The 19520-nt window shown below is 45.8% G+C and overlaps 1 protein-coding gene across 2 annotated transcripts; it reads left to right on the forward strand.

The window, feature by feature from the left end:
• Nucleotides 1–1732: 1732 nt before the first annotated feature.
• On the forward strand, nt 1733–19150 carry HCCS (holocytochrome c synthase). 2 transcript variants are annotated; one of them, XM_070054800.2, is made up of 8 exons: nt 1733–1862; nt 1983–2130; nt 2497–2648; nt 3050–3198; nt 3774–3893; nt 4113–4199; nt 4505–4699; nt 18724–19150. In XM_070054800.2, exons 2-8 carry the CDS (start codon nt 2025–2027, stop codon nt 18728–18730), a joined length of 816 nt encoding a protein of 271 aa, XP_069910901.1. In that variant the 5' UTR covers nt 1733–1862; nt 1983–2024; the 3' UTR covers nt 18731–19150. The 2 variants fall into 2 exon arrangements, with proteins under 2 accessions (XP_069910901.1, XP_051693789.1); XM_051837829.3 differs by lacking the exon at nt 18724–19150 and having other exon boundaries at nt 4505–4840.
• Nucleotides 19151–19520: the final 370 nt, after the last annotated feature.

The following is a 19520-nucleotide window of genomic DNA, read 5'->3' on the forward strand; positions in this document are numbered from 1 at the left end:
TTCCTTTTGAAAACAGACAAAGCAAAAAAAATGTTTTTACTGGCTTCTTGAGCTCTGGCCATGGGCCCGTACGATATCTTCCTCTGAGACAGAGCTTGAGAAACCATGGAGATGCAGGACAGAGAAGTCCAGGTCTCTGAGAAATCGTGAGGGAGAGTTAAGACTTGTGGGAGAGACTTGAACATGGCGAGATGGATGGGGAAATGACAGAAGAATTGTGAAATACAATGGAGTGTTGTGAGACAATGGAGAATTGTGGGAGTAGAGAGATGTGAGAGAACAAAGTTTTGTGGAATTATGGGAAATACAAGAAGGAAGAGAATTGTGGGGGAAGCGGGGAATTGTGGGAGAAGTAGAGAACTGTTGGGCAGAGAATTAGGGAAAGAAGAGAGAACTGTGAAATAGGGCAATGTAGGAAAGAACAGAGAATTGTGGGAGGAGTGGGTCATTGTGAGAGAAGTAGAGAATTGTGGGAAGGAATAGAAAAATGTAAGAGAAACAGAGTAATGTGGGAAAGAAGAGAGAATGATAAGAGAAGCAGGCATTGTGGGAGAAATAGAGACTTGTGGGACAGGGAGTTGTGGGGAAAAAAGTGAATTGTAGGAGAAGCAGAGCACTGTGGGAGAAAGAGAACTGTGGGACAGAGAATTGTTAGAGAAACAAGGCAATGTGAAAAAGAACCGAGAATTGTGGGACAAATAAAGAATTGTGGGAGAAATAAAGAATTGTGGGACAGAGAACTATGGGAAAGTAGAGGGAACTTTGTCAGAAACAAGGCATTGTGGGAATAAATGGAGAGCTGTGGGAGAAGCAGGGACTTGAGAGAGAGAGAGGTATTGTAGGAAAGAACAGAGAACTGTGGGAAAATCAGAGAATTGTGGGAGAAATAGCATTGTCAAAGAGACAGGAATTGTGAGAGACGGCGTATTGAGAGCATGATCAAGTGTTGTGAGAGAAAACAAATTATAGGAGTGGAGAAAGATGTACTGGAGAGAGAACTAAGGGAGATAAAGGAAATTGTGTGAAAGGATGTTATAAGGGGACAGAATTACTATGCTAATACGGGAGAAAATATGCTAATAGGGAAGAAATGCTGATAGGGGAGAAATATGCTAATGAGAAAGTATGCTAATAGGGGAGAAATATGCAGATAGGGGAAATTATGCTAATAGAGGAGAAGCTATGCTAATAGGGGAGAAAATATGGTAATGGAGAGAATACGTTAATGGGGAAGAAACTATGCTAATAGGGAAGAAAATATGCTAATAGGGGAGAAGATATGCTGTTAGGGGAGAAACTATGCTAATAGGGAACATGGAATTGTGGGAAAGAGAAGGATTTGTGAAACACTGGTGAATTTTCCCAGAAAATATAAACCACTTTGAGAGAAAAGACATATGCCTCTTGATTAACATTTTACAACTGTGTGGGAGACCTAGAAGAAGCTCCCGGCTCCTGGCTCCAGGCTCCGGTCTGGCCCAGCCCCGGCCCGTGGTGGCAATGTCGCGAGTACAGCTATTACCAGTTGAAAAGGGCGCCCGGCCAGGAGGCGGGGCTAAGCAGCAGGGCCTCGCTCTTACAGGTCAAAGAGAGAAGAGGGCGGGTGGGAACCGCCCTCGCCCCGCCCCACGCTCCCTGAGTGATGGACGCCGCTTTTTATCAGCAGGCGCGCTGCGCCCGGAAGCCCCGCCTTCGGAAAACGGAAGTAGAGGCGCGCGCGCGCGCCAGGGCCGGCGGTGACCCGGCTGACAGCGGTGACCGAGCGAAAGAGAAAGTGGCTGCCGCGGCCGGCAGGGAGCGGCCCTCTGGGCTCGGTTTCGAGGCGGCGCCGGCGTCGGGGAGCAGCCCGGCGGAGGCCTGAGGTGCGGAGACCCCACCCCTACGCAGTCGCCTCGCTATGACGTGATTTCTCCTCGCCCACATCCCCGCCACCCGGAACCCGGCCTAGGCGTCCGCGTTAATCTGTCTCTTTGTTTCGGCAGCTGCGGGTTGAGAACTGTGTGGAATCAACCTGGATTCCAGTCATGGGCGCGTCTACATCGACTCCGGCGGCGGAGACGGCGAAAGCTTCTGGGCAGCAGACTGAGTCCCCGCCTTCCCGGTGCCCGATGCATGACGGGAAAGCCACAGGTCACTGACCCTTTGTCGACCAAGGAAAAATTTCCATGAAGTTTTTTTTTTTTGACAGGCAGAGTTAGTGAGAGTCCATGAGGTGTTTTGGGTTTTTGTTTGTTTGTTTGTTTGTTTTTTCCCACAGGCAGAGTTAGAGTCCATGAAGTTTTTTTTTTTTTTGAAGATTCCTCATGTGCATGGATTTAAGAAAATTTTCTCTTGCATCCAACATATCCTTTGATTCCATTTGGGGTGTGTGTGTGTGTGTGTGTGTGTGTGTGTGTGTGTGTGAAATCCCCAGAGATTCAGCTCTTGAGAGAGAGATGCAGTTAGAAAGCTACGTGTCCTTGATGCTCACGCTGGTTGTGGACTTGGTGATTTCAGGTTGTCCGATGACCGCAGGACTGTCCGACTCACAGTATGAGAAGAAAACCTATTCCGTGCCTGCTCACCAGGAACGCGCATACGAGTATGTGGTGTGTCCCATCACGGGTGCCCAGTTCAAGGCCAAGGACGACCTGGATCCTTCCAATCTGGTAACCCAGCCTTTATGGGACATATTCAGAGATGGATTCTCGTGATCAGTGAGAGGCCAGCGCCGCGGCTCACTTGGCTAATCCTCTGCCTGCGGTACCGGAACCCCGGGTTCTAGTTCCAATGATTTGGGGTGCTGGTTCTGTCCCGGTTGCTTCTCTTCCAGTCCACCTCTCTGCTGTGGCCCAGGAGTGCAGTGGAGGATGGCCCCAGCGCTTGGGCTCCTGCACTCGCATGGGAGACCAGGATAAGTACCTGGCTTCTGGCTTTGGATCAGTGCAGCGGCCAGCCATAGTGGCCATTTGGGGGGTGAACCAATGGAAGGAAGACCTTTCTCTCTCTCTCTCTCACTGTCTAACTCTGCCTGTCAAAAAAAAAAAAAAAATGTGCTTGTTTTATGTAGATGCCACCAGCGAACCAAACACCAGCCCCAGATCAGCCTTTTGCATTGTCTACTGCCAGGGAGGAGTCGTCCATTCCTAGAGCAGGTTCCGAGAAAAAGTGGGTTTATCCCTCGGAACAGATGTTTTGGAACGCAATGTTAAGGAAGGGGTAAGTGAGCGAGCATGTCGTTTAGAATATCAACGGGTTCACCACATTTATCTCAGAATTGTTAAGAGGTTTTAACCCCCAAACATACAGGAAGAGTGTATGAGTTAATCCGTTCAGAGTAATTAATGGCTTTTTCAGAACTGTCAGAGCTTGTCATCATTTAAAAAAAACAAAAAATGTTATATAAAAGGCTTGGAAAAAAGTGAGAGAATTATTAAGAAGTGGTACTCACTGAAAAAATGTGGAATAAAAAATAGGTGGTTTCTTAGTATTTCTATGAGTCTGTGTTTTGCTGACTCAGGAAAATGAGAAATAAAAATATAAAATAAAACATAAAATAAGTACATAAATAAATATAAACACTATAATATAAATTTTATTTATATAATATAAATAGAATATATATTAGATTTATAGTTAAAAAGGAATTTTGGATCCATTCAGTTTGGTGAAAATGAACATTCTTAGTTCTTTCCTAAAGAATCATGTTTAATCAATTGTCTTACAAATACGTGGGTTAACTTTTCGTCCCTAGGAATGGGAGTCATCCCATCTCACCTCCTGTTCTTTCCTAGGTGGAAATGGAAGGATGAAGACATCAGTCAGAGAGACATGCACAACATCATTAGAATCCACAATCAGAACAACGAGCAGGCCTGGAAGGAGATTCTGAAGTGGGAAGTCCTTCACGCAGCGTACGTTGGAGCTCTTAGTCCTTCTAGCACCTCTCTGATTTCCTGAGTCTGAATGTGTCGTTCCAATGATTTGGGGCACTGATGTCTTTGAATCATTTGAGAAGTAAATGTGATACGACTCCGTGTGAAATGCAGACAGAGAAAAGTACGTCAGACTGGAACGTCATCTTTGCTAAAGATAATATCTTAACAGTCTTGTCTCATATGGGGTTTTTCTAGAGAGTGTCCTTGTGGTCCCTCCTTGATCCGGTTTGGAGGGAAGGCCAAAGAGTATTCACCGAGGGCAAGGATTCGTTCCTGGATGGGGTAAGTTTTGGTGCAATTTTTTTTTTTTTTTAACTTGACAGGCAGAGTTAGTGAGAGAGAGAGAGACAAAGAGAAAGGTCTTCCTTCTGTTGGTTCACCCCTAAAATGGCCACCATGGCTGGCGCACTGTGCCAATCTGAAGCCAAGAGCCAGGTGCTTCCTCCTGGTCTCCCACGCGGGTGCAGGGGCCAAGCACTTGGGCCATCCTCCACTGCCCTCCCGGGCCATTATAGATCAGTCTTCCTCAGTGATTAAGCTGGGGTGGAAGGCACAGCCAGTAACTGACCACTGTATCTTCGTATCAGGTATGAGTTGCCTTTCGACCGGCACGATTGGATCATCGACCGCTGTGGGACGGAAGTTCGATACGTGATTGACTACTATGACGGTGGCGAAGTCAACAAGGATTACCAGTTCACCATCCTGGACGTCCGGCCTGCCCTGGATTCATTCTCGGCTGTGTGGGACAGAATGAAAGTTGCTTGGTGGCGCTGGACTTCGTAAGCACTGTTCCGTTTGAGACGGAAACTATTTTTTTTTCCTGGGAGGCACATTATTTCCCCCAAACCGAACTGCACTCATGATGTCCCAGGAACTTCAAAACAGTGTTGGTAATATTAAATCCTTTCATTTATTCTGAATATTGTTGTGTGAGATTAGTGAATGGACTTCATCATCCGAACACTTAATTTGGTCTGGATTTCCTGGTGGCATTGGTTTGGTGTGGAGTTTTTTAAAAAAAAATCCAACAGCCTTAAACTCTACATCAAAATATTTGTATATGGTAAAATGAAGCTAAGTCTTCTGTCTAGAAACAGCAGGGATCGTGAGGTAATACAGGGACCGTGAGGTAATACAGGGATCATGAGGTACAAGCACTTGGGCCATCCTCCACTGCCTTCCTGGGGCACAGCAGAGAGCTGGACTGGAAGAGGAGCAGCCGGGACTAGAACCTGGCACCCATGTGGGATGCCGGCGCCTCAGGTGGAGGATTAACCAAGTGAGCCATGGCGCCAGCCCTCACCCTTCACTTTTAACAAATAATTATAAATTATAAGTTTCTAAATGCTTCGGGGGCACCGAGTTGATGGTCCCAAGATATCTGATATCATATATATATAATATATATATAAAATAGAATTTCCGTTGCTTTGTACCCTTGGGGTTGTGGAGAGTGAAGTGCATGTCTGGAACAGGTGTGAGTTCATCATCACACTTAGAACCAGGGAACAGAGCCTCTGCGTAACATTTTATTCATCACGGCGCAAGATTTAACTTGGGGAAATAACCACTGAACATTTCACTGCCTACATGAAAATGAAGAGTAGCATGTTTTATAAAAAAAAAATTCTTTAATACACTTTTCCCTTCTGAAGTGAAAAAAACAAACAAAAAATCCAATACTGAAACATATCAACCCTGCTGGTCAAAAATAGTTTTGCAGTTAAAAAAAAGCTGGATGGAAGTGGCAACAGGAAAAATCCGGTTCTTCTATAATTTGCATACTTACACTCTTCAACACTTTCCCCTTGGATGCCAGTTTGTTGTTTTGAAAAATACATAAAATTAGACATTTATAAATACATATTCTAGAAGGTCTACATAAAATTGATTTCGACCTCAACACAGGACAGAGAATTTCTTAATTCTTCTTTCTTAGACATGGCCATTTTGGTTTCTTTGACCAAATCCTTGCTAAACAGGTTCTAAAAATAGACTTCATAATGTATCAAATGTAACAGTTCCCTTGTTTTTGGTATGAAAAATCATTTTCTGTGACTATTTTTTTTTGGCATCTCACAAATATAGAAAAATATGGCTTCTCGTACTCTGGCTTTGTTAGTGTTTTTCTTAGGCATTGAATGAAAGGCTGTGCCCAGTCACCGAGCTATGGCCAAAAAGCACAGAAAGCCGCTTGTGCATATTCTAGAACATTCTATGGCCTCTCGTGGGCTAACGTTAGTGAAGTGATTTTAAAAATTGTTAAGATATTTGCCAGGCTATGGCCAAAAGCACAGACACCCACTTGTGCATGTTCTAGAACATTCAATTCTAGATTCTATGGCCTCTCATTGGCTAACATCAGTGAAGTGATTTTAAAAATTGTGAAGCTATCATATATTTATCACACATCATCCATTACAGAATATACAGTCATAGACATCAGAGACCCGTAAATACAGTTAAGCTACACGGAAGAGAGAGCTGTATGGTAGGCGCACGTGGGTGGCTGTGGACTGGGGATCGTGCTGCTTTCTTAAATGGTGAAAGGAAGGAAGAAAAAGTGGCCAGTTGTCCATCACCACCTTGGAAAGAGGACGTGGGAGGGGGCCTTGTCTCGGACGTGGGAGGGGGGCTCTGTCTTGGGAGGGGGAAGGGGGCTGTGTCTTGGACGTTGGGGGGGCCTCCATCTTGGACGACTCCATCTTGGACGTCAAGAGGGGGCTCTGTCTTGGACGACTGCATCTTGGACGTTGGGAGGGGGCTCAATCTTGGACGACTCCATCTCAGACATCGGGAGGGTTCTCTGACTCAGGCCCCGCTCTCATACCAGCGTCTCGGGCAGGGCGTCGGAGCCATTGGTGGACAGCAGCTCCCAGATTTGCCACCACTTATGCTGCCAGTCAAGCCAAGTGGCCGCCCCGAGGCCCTCTGGTCACTGGCCTCCTCGGGCTTCTGCGGCCAGGGCTCCTAGGCGGAATCCCCGGGCCCGGGGACGGAGGAGGGGGTCACTGGCCAACCCAGCAGCTTTCCCGAGGTCTCTGGTTGGAGCATTTTGTCCGCAGCCGGGCCACGTGCGGCTCGCTCTGCGCGAGGTCTCGTGCACTATCCAAGGCCAAGGATGACTCGGGTGCGCTGCTGCCGCCCACGTGTGACACGGAGTCCTTGGACCCGCTTTTTAAGGTTGAATGCCAAGTTCCCCAGAGATTGAAAAGCTCCTGTGAGACGTCTAGGAAAAAAAAAAAGCATAGTGGGAGGGAATGGGCTCTCTTCGGACTCTGGGCTGGACAATAGGTGGACACTCTGGACAGCCCCTGGGTGTGGCTGGTTCAGCCACACACTATCCAAGCAATATTAGCCATAAAAAAAAATTCCAATACTGAAACATATCGCTCCCTGCTGGTCAAAAATAGTTTTGCAGTTAAACTGGATGGAATAGAGAACATTTTACAACACACATAATAATAGGGTACTTAGCCATATGGGGTGATCTTAGAGACATAGCAAATATGTCGCTCAAGCCACTGGTCAGGGTACAGTAGCCAGAGCTGATGGAGGGATGAGAAATCAGCTGGGAATCCGGGCCGCTCCTTGGGGGCACGTGAGCCCCCAGACATCTGAGCAATGGGGCTGTATTCAGCAGGGACCCTATAAATGCTCATGGAGTGACCAAGGCACCAAAGAGGAGATGGATGTGGAGAGGACCTGGATGTGCCCTGAACCATGCCATAATGCATTAAGAACAGAGTCATTGGATTGGTCCAGCACTGGCCTTGGTCCCGTTACCTTTTCCAAGCCTGCGTCCAGGAAAACTTTCTCTGGTCTTGGGCTCGGACGGCAGGGAGCATTCAGACTGCACCGGGAAGTTGTTGTAGGGGGAGACGTCTCCGGTGGAGGCTTTGTGGGAGTCTGTGGATGAGTGCCTTCCTTCCGTGCAGAAGGAAATTCCTGACGGTAGCATGTCAGGGCTGCTGGCACAACGAGAATAGTTAGAGGTGTGTGAGCGGGTTAGGGCCCAGAGACACACAATAGGATCAAAATGATCCTACCCAACTTTGTAGAAAAGGTGGGAGCAGTTCCATATAACGGCCACTAGATGGTAGAAGAACCTAACACATGGAACCAGGTAGAACTAGGGCAGGCAGTTCCACATAAATAACAGCCATTAGATGGGAGAAGAACCCAACACATGAACCAGGTAGAACTAGGGCACGGGAATGACTGGAGCCCTGTCTAGTAGTTGCCAACGACAGCCAGCAGGGGGCAGCCAACCCCTGCAGATGGAAGGCAGCATCAAGGCCTATTCAAGAGGATTGGGAAGCTTTCCTTCCGAGTAAATAGTTCATGACGTCAGGATCGGTCTCCAGCAGGCTGACGAACACCTCGTTCTGGAGATCGGGAGGGACCTGGAGAAGCCGAATGTGGAGGCATCAACAGGGACGATTCCAGAGAGAGGGACGATGGGTTATAGTCCCGGTTGCCCCTCTTCCAGTCCAGCTCTCTGCTGTGGCCTGGGAGAACAGTGGAGGATGGCCCAAGTGCTTGGGCCCTGCACCCGCATGGGAGACCAGGAGGAAGCTTGTCGCAGTGCGCCGGCCGTAGCGGCCATTTGGGGGGTGAAACAACGGAAGGAAGACCTTTCTCTCTCTCTCACTGTCTAACTCTGCCAGTCAAAAAAAAAAAAAAAAAAAAACAACATACAGAGCTATCTGGTTATGGGGATATCTTGGTAGGAGCAGCTTCTCATCTGATGACCTGGTTGACTCTTTCATACCTGGCGTGCAAGAGAAGTTTTGAGAAAACCGAGAGGTGAGGATTTAGTCTAGCAGTTAAGATGCTGGTTGGGATGTTTACACCTAACTCAGAGAGCCTGGGCTCAATGCCTGGCTCTGGTTGCTGATTCTTTCTCCCTCCCTCTCTCTCTCTCTCTCTCCTGCCTCCCCTTCCCTCTCTCCCTTTCCTCCCTCCCGCTCTCTCTTCCCCTCCCTTTCCTCCCTCCTCCTCTGTCTCTTCCCCTCCCTTCCCTCCCTCCCCCTGTCCCTCCCCCTCTCCTTCCCTCCCTCCCCCGTCTTTCCCCCTCCCCTTCCCTCCCTCCCTCTCTCCCTCTCCCCTTCCCTCACTCTCCCTCTCTCCCCCTCCCCCTCCCCTTCCCTCCCTTTCCCTCTCCCTCTCTTCATCTCTTCCTCTCCCTCTTCCTCTCTCTCTCCCCCTGCCTCTTCATCTCCCTCTCCCTCTCTCTCTCCCACTCCTCTTCCTTCTCTCCCTCTCTTCATCTCTCTCTCCATCTATCTCCCCCTTTCCCTCTCTCCCTCTCCCTCTCCATCTCTCTCTCCCTCTCTCCCTCCTTCTCCCTCTCTCTCTCTCCCTCCCGCTCTCTCTCCCTCTCCCTCTTTCCCTACCTCCCTCTCTCTCTGCTTCTTAAATAAATAAAATAAAGAAAAAGAAAATGCAATGTGCACTGGGGAAGGAAGAGAGCACAAAGCTTGATCTCTTAGCTTGAATCCGCATCACAGCCTCTGATCCTCACTCCAAAAGCGCTCGTTGGAAATTTCCCACATGCGCTGAACTGGACCAGTGGGGTGGGAACTTGCAGGCTTTCCCATGTCTGCCACTGTTCTTGGGACTTCTCAGCCTACACATGCGTTGTCTTCTCCTCCTTGCCTGGCCCCCAAAAAAGCCTTAGAAGGAGCTAACAGTGTTCTCCACTCAGTTCTGAAGTTCTTAAGAATTCTAAGACCTCTCTCTTTCTCTCTTTCTCTCTCTCTCCTCTCTCACTGTCTCTCTCTTTCTCTCTCTCTTTGTCTCTCTTTCACTCTCTGCCTCTTTCTCTCTCCCTCTCTTTCTCTCTCACCTTATGTAACTCTAACTCTCAAATAAATAAAATCTTTTAAAAGAACATAATGTATTTGAGCGAAATTGACATTTTGAGAGTCAACCATTGCCTAAGGCCCTTAGCTCTACAGCTGAGGAACAATTTTTTTTTTCCTTCTTACTATTTGTTGAAATCTTTCCTTAGTGCAGGGTTAATGCATTTGTAAATGTAAATCTGTAAAAATTAAGAGAGAGAATCAGAGCAGGAGGTGGAGGAAGGGTAGGAGCATGGGCAGGAGAGGGTGGGAAGGATGACTATGTTCCTCAATCTGTACGTAGGGAATACATGGAAACTGTTTCGAGAAATTTAAATTTCCAAAGCTTATGGTCTTCCCAACCTACCAGTGTTTCCCCAAGATGTGATTTCCCAGGATATGGGTAGGAAACGACCCGGACCTCCTGGAGGTGTTAACTTCAGAATCCTGGGTCCCATTCCTGTGTTTTCCAGCCAGATCTGTTCAAGTGTTGCCTGGGAATCTGAATGTACGATGAGATTCCTGGTGACCCTTCTGCCCACTCCAGTTTGAGAACCAATGTTATAATCTGATGGCTTGGTGTTTTTGATTCAGGGGTCATGATGGCTGTGACTGGGATCTAGCTGTAGGATTTCTAAATCAAAACCAAACAGCCCATGCCAAAGCCTTTCCTGGCTCAACTCTTGAATTATGTGTCGGCCTCTAGGTGGTTTTATGTTCCACAGGACAAAAGCCACGTTCTTTTCTGCCCTTTAATCCTTCTGAAATCTTTAAAAAGCCAAGCAAGATAAAATGAAAGATCTATATACGTGATCGACTTCTTGTCCATGTACAAGAACAGGATTGTCAGTCAACAACCCAGCCTTAGTATAACCAACTGGAATCTGAAACAGCAAGATACTGTAAAATTAGATTAATTTTCTCAGGTGCTTTAAGAAAGAAAAGAGGGGACGTTAATGCTAGGAGATTGAACCATGCATGTTTTAGAATTCAGCCATCCTGGGTAGCACTTCCTTAAATACGGTCCTTGGATAAAGAGAGAAATATAAGACGAGGTCATGCAGCTAATGTATGGCCAACGCAGGGCTATAGGGAAGTTTTCTGGTCCTAGAGAGTTTCTTCTTACAGACCGAGGTGTGGGACCTGCATCCCCCCCCCCCCCACTCCACTGTTCTTTTCTCAACATATTGCCATAATCCCGAAGAGATCAAGAATGATCAGTTAATGATTAAATTACTCTGAGAAAGATATTCTTAATTCTTCCATGCCTAAACTTTTTCATATATATATAAAAGTATGGATGGGTAATATGCAAATCATGTGTCACAGAACTACCACTGAGTCATTCATTAACTTAGCCCATATTCACTGTGGTAAATCCATGTTCTCTTCCTAGACTCTCTTGCAGCTAAGTGTAGCTTGTGGATAAGTTCTGGTCAATGGGATCTGAGTGGACATGATGGATGCCCCTTCTAGGTTTGGGCAGTGTTTAGGTCCTATTTTTAATTTTTCCTATTTCATAGGAGCTGAAGCTAATGCTTCTTGAGTATTGACTTCCTTGTCACAATAACATAGGTAAAACTCAGAGGACAAATATTCTAAACTGCTGGCTCTCGAATTTACAAACACACTTGGAATAAAACCAGCATGGAAATCAATCTAGGATAAGGCATTGCATAAATGTAGATAAACTATTCATGATTTAAAATAGGCAACTAGATTCACTGGCTTCCGATGAATTCAGTCAATGGCTAGCACCCTAGGCTGGAAGGTGTTGGACAAGAGTTTCTTTCTGGCACCAGAGACAACCATAGCAGTTTTCTAGGACATTCCACCCCAGAGCAGGACCACCTACAATGAACAAGGCTTCGTAGTTCTCAATCGTCTTCTGCACCACCGTGATGATGACCACGCTCTCCTCGGCCCGGGCCGAGCTCTGGACTGAAAATTCTTTGATGACTTATCCTTGTGCAGCAGTTTGGTTCCAAAGATGGTGGCCAAGTTCAGAGACATCATTGTATTCCCAGGGACCTATGGGAGAAGAGAATGCAAGGCCTGCTCTTAGCTTTGCTTTGGTTAAGGGATTTGATCGTCAATGACTTTTTTTGTTTGTTTCCATCTTCTTTCTGACACAGGATGTCATCATCTGTGTCAGGATCCACTGTCATTTTCATTCTATTGTAAGTTTTTTTTTTTTTTTTTTTGACAGGCAGAGTTAGTGAGAGAGAGAGACAGAGAGAAAGGTCTTCCTCCCGTTGGGTCACTCCCCAAATGGCTGCTACAGCCAGCGTGCTGCACCGAACTGAAGCCAGGAGCCATGTGCTTCCTCCTGGTCTCCCATGTGGGTGCAGGGCCCAAGCACTTGGGCCATCCTCCACTGCCTTCCTGGGCCACAGCAGAGAGCTGGACTGGAAGAGGGGCAACCAGGTCAAGAACCCAGCACCCATCACATTTAACATATTAATAACTAAAAAAAGACAGAAAAGCATGGAGAAGAAATGCCCATAATCCCACCACTGCCAAGTATCAGCCATTCCAACACTTGCCCATGAGCAGACGTATCTATATACTTATTTTCTTTAAAAATTATGTATTTATTTATATTCATCTGAATGTCAGAGGGACAGAGATCTTCCATCCACTGGTTTACTCCCCAAACACCTCTAAGAGGCAGACATTAACAAGTAGAAGCTTTTGTTTTCTTGTAAAAGAATGTTTAGAATAAGGACAATCCTGAGCTCTGTTTCTGCTCCTTCTCTGGTTGCTGTTCTGAGAATGCAATACAATCTGTATAACTACACACAGATTCCAGCTGCAGACCAAGATGCTGTGGTTTATTAACACTTTTGTGATTTTTATTGCTTTTTTCTTGAGATTTTCACTCAGGAAACTTCCACCTTGGTTCTCTATGTTTTAGCATATCATCATACCTCCAGATGGTGCTGTCTAGGTAACATGAGGTATAGCCAAGGCAGGCCAACAGAACATTATTCAATTAGCCATCCAATTCAAGGAAAACTTTTATACTCACTATGTAAGCCTCTTGGATCATTTTGAAGCTTCATATGAATCGTTCACATTTACTCCAAGTCTAGCATGGACATATACTGGGCCAGGTACTCTCCATAGGCTCTGCTAACTCCTTCTCATTATAAGTCCAGGAAGCAACAGTGGCTGTTCTTACTTTTAGACTGTGGAGGTGATACCCAGAGCCCTCCTTTCTTCCCTGGGGGATGCACCTCCTCCTGTTCACTCTTGCTTGACAGATTGAGCCATGGAATGGGGAGATGGGGACAGGGGCTTTCCAGAGGGGCCAGAAGAGGCTGAGGTGAGTAAGGCACTGACCCTGCCAAGTGTCAGAGCCAACCTACCAACCTTAAAGGCCGATGCCCTGCAGTGACCAGTAATAAGGGCTCTATGTCTGTCCTTCCTTCCTTCCTCCTTCCTCCCTCCCTACGTCCCTATGTCCCTACTTGCTTCCTTCCTTCCTCCATCCCTCCCTCCCTCCCTTCCTTCCTTCCTATCCTTCCTCACAGACTCCGTGAACCGATGCAGCTACAGCCTTAACCAGAATAGTCTGTCCTCACACCACGTTTTCCAAGCAATGCCAGGTGTTCCGAGATTCTCCGAAACACCACTGTTCAAGAGCTCTTAATTTTCTTCCTGCTATATTCTTTCTAGGAGAAATGAAGTCGCTTATATTTGGGAATTCCTTTTCCCTAAAGGAACAAACAGCCAACTGAGCAAAACAGAATAAAACAAAAAACATCAGATATCAAAACACCACAATCCAATACAATGCTGCTATTTTCCCCAAAAGATTCCTGAACCAACATTGGTTTAGAGCGACTCAGGGTAGGCGCTCGGGACACACATGACTCAAATACCAAGACCGTTCGTACATGGAAACATTTACAACGGGAGCAGCCGTTTTCCCTATGACTGGTGAGACAGAAGAGACAAAGGGTAGAGAATCTCCCAGCATGCTAAGCTTCCTTTGTAGCTTTTCAAGAATATTTTCTTCTTTTTTGGTGGGGGGGGGGATAGGCAACGGAGTCTCGTTTAGCATTGGGCAGGAAGAAATGTCTGAAATTTTCTTAAAAAGTCAACGAAGAGTTCGGTTGACTTTTGTATTCCTTTGTGCATTGGGCAGACAGCCTCATAGCAGCTGTTGTCTCTGGAGTTGATAAAGGCTGATGTGCAGACACATCGTACCTAACAATTATGAAGATTACAACATAAGCATATACGATCCGTCATTGCCGAAATGAGGTGTCAGCACCCTAGTGTGAAACCCGAAGCCAGGAGGTATTTCATTAATTATAATTAACTATTGAAATACACGGCTACCTTGGCAAAGTTCCATCCTGGCCTCTCCAAATGGAGGCCAGTGTCTCTTTTGTCCATGGGAAAAGCTGGAAAAAAATCTTGAAGCCTGTGAGAGTGACCAAAGAGAACCAGAACCCAAGACCTTAGATTTGGCCAGGGGAGCCGGCGTCATGGCTCACTAGGCTAATCCTCCACCTGCGGTGCCAGCACTCTGGGTTCTAGTCCCAGTTGCTCCTCTTCCAGTCCAGCTCTCTGCTGTGGCCCCGGAAGGCAGTGGAGGATGGCCCAAGTGCTTGGGCCCTGCACCCGCATGGGAGACCAGGAGGAAGCACATGGCTCCTGGCTTCAGATCGGCTGTAGCAACCATTTGGAGGGTGAACCAACAGAAGGAAGACCTTTCTCTCTGTCTCTCTCTCACTGTCTAACTCTGTCTGTCAAAAAAAAAAAAAAAAAAAAAGGAATAGGTCAGGGAAGAAGAGCTGTCATTTTCTCCTGGTGAAATGTTTGGCTATCTCGGTGGCTTTTTCCTTTGAAAGCAGGACAAAGAAAGAGTCACAACGTGGATAGGTGTCTTACTTCTTGTCCATCTTGGCTGATATTGTCATCAGCATGCCTGGCCACGATGGAGAGGAACTGTAGGAGGTGGTGGAGGCTGTCACAGTTGCAGGGAGATAGAAGGTAGATGAGGAGTTACAGGGTTCTCAGCTGTTCCTCTGGTTCCAGCACTAAGGAGAGCTAAGAGAGGTGCTTGGGGTAAGTACGAGGGGAGTTTGTACCATTCTAGCTCATGCTCACAGGCTCTCAACTGTCTTAATCCTAACCCTAACCGGAACCTGAACCCAAACCCTAACCCTCACCCCAACCCCAACCGCTAACCAGTCCAGCTCTCTGCTGGACACATAGAAACACAAAGTGAAAAATACTGTTTGAGTACTAGTTATAGCATTAAATCACAATGTACAGCACATTAAGGACAGAGATCCTACATGAGGAGTAAGTGCACAGTGACTCCTGTTGTTGACTTAATAATTTGACACTCTTGTTTATGGCATCAGTAATCTCCCTAGGCTCCAGTCATGAGTGGCCAAGGCTATGGAAGCCTTTTGAGTTCACCGACTCTTATCATATTTAGACAAGGTCATAATCAAAGTGGAAGTTCTCGCCTCCCTTCAGAGAAAGGTACCTCCTTCTTTGATGGCCCATTCTTTCCACTGGGATCTCACTCATGGAGATCTTTCATTTAGGTTTTTCTTTTTTTTTTTTTTTTTTTTTTTGCCAGAGTGTCTTGGCTTTCCATGCCTGAAATACTCTCATGGGCTCTTCAGCCGGATCTGAATGCCCTAAGGGCTGATTCTGAGGCCAGAGTGCTGTTTAGGACATCCGCCATTCTATGAGTCTGCTGTGTATCTCGCTTCCCATGTTGGATCGTTCTCTCCCTTTTTTGTTCTATCGGTTAGTATTTGCAGACATTAGTCTTGTTTATGTGCTCCCTTTTACTCTTAGTCCTATCATTATGATCAATTGTGAACCGAAATTGATCACTTGGACTAGTGAGATGGCATTGCTGCATGCCACCTTGATGGGATTGAATTGGAATCTCCTGGTATGTTTCCAACTCTACCGTTTAGGGCAAGTCAGCTTGAGCATGTCCCAGATTGTACATCTCTTCCCTCTCTTATTCCCACTCATATTTAACAGGGATCACTTTTCAGTTAAGTTTCAATACTTAAGAATAACTGTGTGTTAATTACAGAATTCAACCAATAGTATTAAGTAGAACAAACAAAAAAAAAATACTAAGAGGGATAACGTATTAACTTGTTCATCAACAGTCAGGGCAAGGGCTGATCAAGTCACCGTTTCTCATAGTGTTCATTTCACTTTAACAGGTTTCCTTTTTGGTGCTCGGTTAGTTGTCACTGATCAGGGAGAACATATGATATTTGTCCCTCTGGGACTAGCTTATTTCACTCAGCATAATGTTTTCCAGATTCCTCCATTTTGTTGCAAATGACGGATTTCATTGTTTTTCTACTGCTGTATAGTATTCTATAGAGTACATATCCCATAATTTCTTTATCCAGTCTACTGTTGATGGGCATTTAGGCTGATTCCAGGTCTTAGCTATTGTGAATTGAGCTGCAATAAACAGTAAGGAGCAGACTGGTTTTTTTTGTTTGCCAATTTAATTTCCTTTGGGTAAATTCCAAGGACTGGGATGGCTGGGTTGAATGGTAGGGTTATCTTCAGGTTTCTGAGGAATCTCCAGACTGACTTCCATAGTGGCTTGACCAGTTTGCATTCCCACCAACAATGGGTTAGTGTCCCTTTTCCCCCACATCCTCGCCAGCATTTGTTGTTGGTAGATTTCTGTATGTGAGCCATTCTAACCGGGGTGAGGTGGAACCTCATTGTGGTTTTGATTTGCATTTCCCTGATTGCTAGTGATCCTGAACATTTTTTCATGTGCCTGTTGGCCATTTGGATTTCCTCTTTTGAAAAATGTCTATTGAGGTCCTTGGCCCATCTCTTAAGTGGGTTGTCTCTAGTTTTACTTTAGCAAGGGGCCATTGGGCAGTCCAGATGGGCTCAAAGGATTTCCAGGTTATTTTCAGAGGCAAAGTCTCCATGATGGCCCCTATATAAAAGGCTCATTAACCACTAATCTGGAATTTGCTGTAAGAAGTCTCGTCCCCACAAGTTTATATATAGGTAACTCTGTAATGAAAGGTTGTATAAACGCTTCAATTTTATCAGAGCCTGTGACTGTGAGATAGTGAATGCTAACATATGTTTGTCCTTGATCTGACCTTCCTATCCCAATTAGGCTAGTAGAAGTTGGTTTCTTAACCCACGAATTAGGCCATTTAATACTTTTAATGATAAACATCTGCTTCGATATCTAACATTCACACAAAGTGTTTTTCATTTATTTAGGGTGTTAAAATAGGTTTATTGTTTTCTTTTAGAGTAGTGGATAATCATGTAGTTAAGTCTGTACTGTTGAACCCACCAGTCCTGGGGTTAGGCAATGAATTGTCAGGGGGTTTATAGAGCAATAGCAATAACTGGGCTATGTAATCTTCTTGTTTAAATAAATGTCATTTAATGATGAACAGTAAGGATTACTGCAATTTCCCCTTGATAATCTTCATCAATTACCCCAGTATGCACCGTAATTCCCAGGGCCAGACTACTGTGGCCCAGAATGAGACCAACAGTTCCCGGAGGGACAGGGCCAAAATATCCTGTATTGATTTTATGAGGATTTTTAAGGAAATTTAGTGTGAGAGAGTAGGGACAAGGAATATCCAAGGCAGTACTTCCTTTTGTAGCTGCACTTAATTGCATGATATTAGGAGTCTTATCTCCTTCATTTCCTTTGGGGCTGAAGGAACACCCCCTATTATTTCTTGACTTGTTAACTGTAAGTAGTTGTCCTTCTTTATTACATTTAGATTTACATTCATTAGCTTAGTGCTTTCCTTTCTTACATCTGGGGTATAACCCCGGTTAGAGTGCTTGCCTTTTTGTTCGGATTTTAGCTTTGGGGCCCTGCTTTCTTTTTGGAAGTGACCAGGCTTTCTGAAATTGTAACACTTTGTTCGTGCGTCTTTTTGTACTGAAAGGTCTTCATGGCAGCACCTTGGGCCTTATGTTTAATCCAGCCTATATCTGACATGCTTTCATATAATCCAACACATTGCCTGATGCTTTAATAGGGAGGATAACGGCCTGACAATCCTCACTGGCATTTTCAAAATGTGTGCCTTAGCACGATAGCAGCTAGATCTTTATTTGAAATAATCTTTTCACCCACATTCTGTAGCCGTCCTATAAACTGGTTATATTTGTTTCCTGGTCCTTGTATAATCTTAGTAAATGAGCTACCAGCAGTGCTGCTATCTACTTTTGTCCAAGCTTCTATAGCAACCTGTTCAATCCAATAGATCATGGGGTGCTGAATGTGAGCGAGGAGATCTGCCAATTGAGCCACAGCCCCAGTTTCCATTAGGATTTTCTATGTTAAATGCACTGGATTACTGTACACCTCCTGTTCTTTAGGACCATTCTTGCATCCCCCAATCACATTTGCCACTGAAGGACTTGTTGGTTTGAGAATAAAATTTTGGTGAGCACGTTTAAAATCATGAGGAAGCCAATCTTCCACCAAGGCATGCAAGAACTCAATGCAATACTATGAGGTAGGGCTGTACATAGGGCATACTTTTTAAAAATTAGTAATAACTTTAAAACCCATTCCTGTCCAGGCATTGTGTCCCATTTCCCCATCAGCATAAAAATTTACAGCAAAAGCGAAAGTCAAAGCAGCCGGGAGCTCCCGTGGAAAGACACGGCTAAGGCAATTAGTTGCAGCAGTGGGAAGAGTCTTGCATGCCCAGAGGATGGCTACTGGGGCTCATCTGTATTATTTTGAAGCCATGAGCCCCCAGGAGTTGGAGGTGGAGGTGGTGGTAACAATGCCGTAGGAACTGGAGTCAGCCCTGGTGTTTGCCCAATCATTATTTCTTTCTGGGCTCGGACCTTAGGCAGGTCTTTGAAAGTTCATATTCATGAATTGATTTAGTGGTTTCCTTTCCTACATCAATCATCTCTTTTGCTTCTAGCTGCTGAATGACTATTTTGACCACAACCCATGTACCCCACCACTGAAAAGGGATCTTCTCCCCTTGCCGATATGCCTTCATCACGTGAACTTGAACCTGCTCCCACGCTGTCACATCCAACATCCATTCCTCAGGAAACCATGGGTTATACTCCAGAACAACATCATAGCACTGCTGATCCAGCTCTCTGCTGTGGCCTGGGGAAGCAGTGGAGGATGGCCCAAGTCCTAGGGCCCCTGCACCCGTGTGGGAGACCTGGAAGAAGCTCCAGTCTCCTGGCTTTGGATCGGCGCAGCTCTGGCTGTTGCAGCCAATTGGGGAGTGAACCATCAGATGGAAGACCAATTTCTCTCTGCCTCTCCTCTCTCTGCGTAACTCTGACTTTCAAAAAAATAAATAAATAAATCTTTAAAAAAAAAAAAAAAAAGAGGATTATGACGTTAGCTCTCAGGGCATTCGGAGACCTGGGAGGGACTACTGGCACAGGAGAAGTGGGCCCCCGGCAAGCAGCTTAATTGTTTCCTTTCATGCCTACCATCTACTTATAGAAAATGAGGCTGAGTTTTCACAGTAAGTTCTGACATAACATTTCCTGTTGAGATATATTTATTTAAGTAGGAAGAGCGAGCACTTGGCCCTCACATACACTCTAACCTAAACAACAGCAGCACTCAGGAACCCTGCTGTGGTGACCAGAGTGGACGGCATGGAGGAAAGGCTGCTGTGGGCCTGGGTCCAGGCAGCCGAGAGCACGGCTGGTGGTGAGGCTGTGCAGTGGCCACCTGGGTCATGGGAGT

Source organism: Oryctolagus cuniculus, chromosome 12, assembly GCF_051225735.1.
Source record: "Oryctolagus cuniculus isolate XC-2025 breed Fujian yellow rabbit chromosome 12, ASM5122573v1, whole genome shotgun sequence".
Lineage (NCBI taxonomy): Eukaryota > Metazoa > Chordata > Mammalia > Lagomorpha > Leporidae > Oryctolagus > Oryctolagus cuniculus.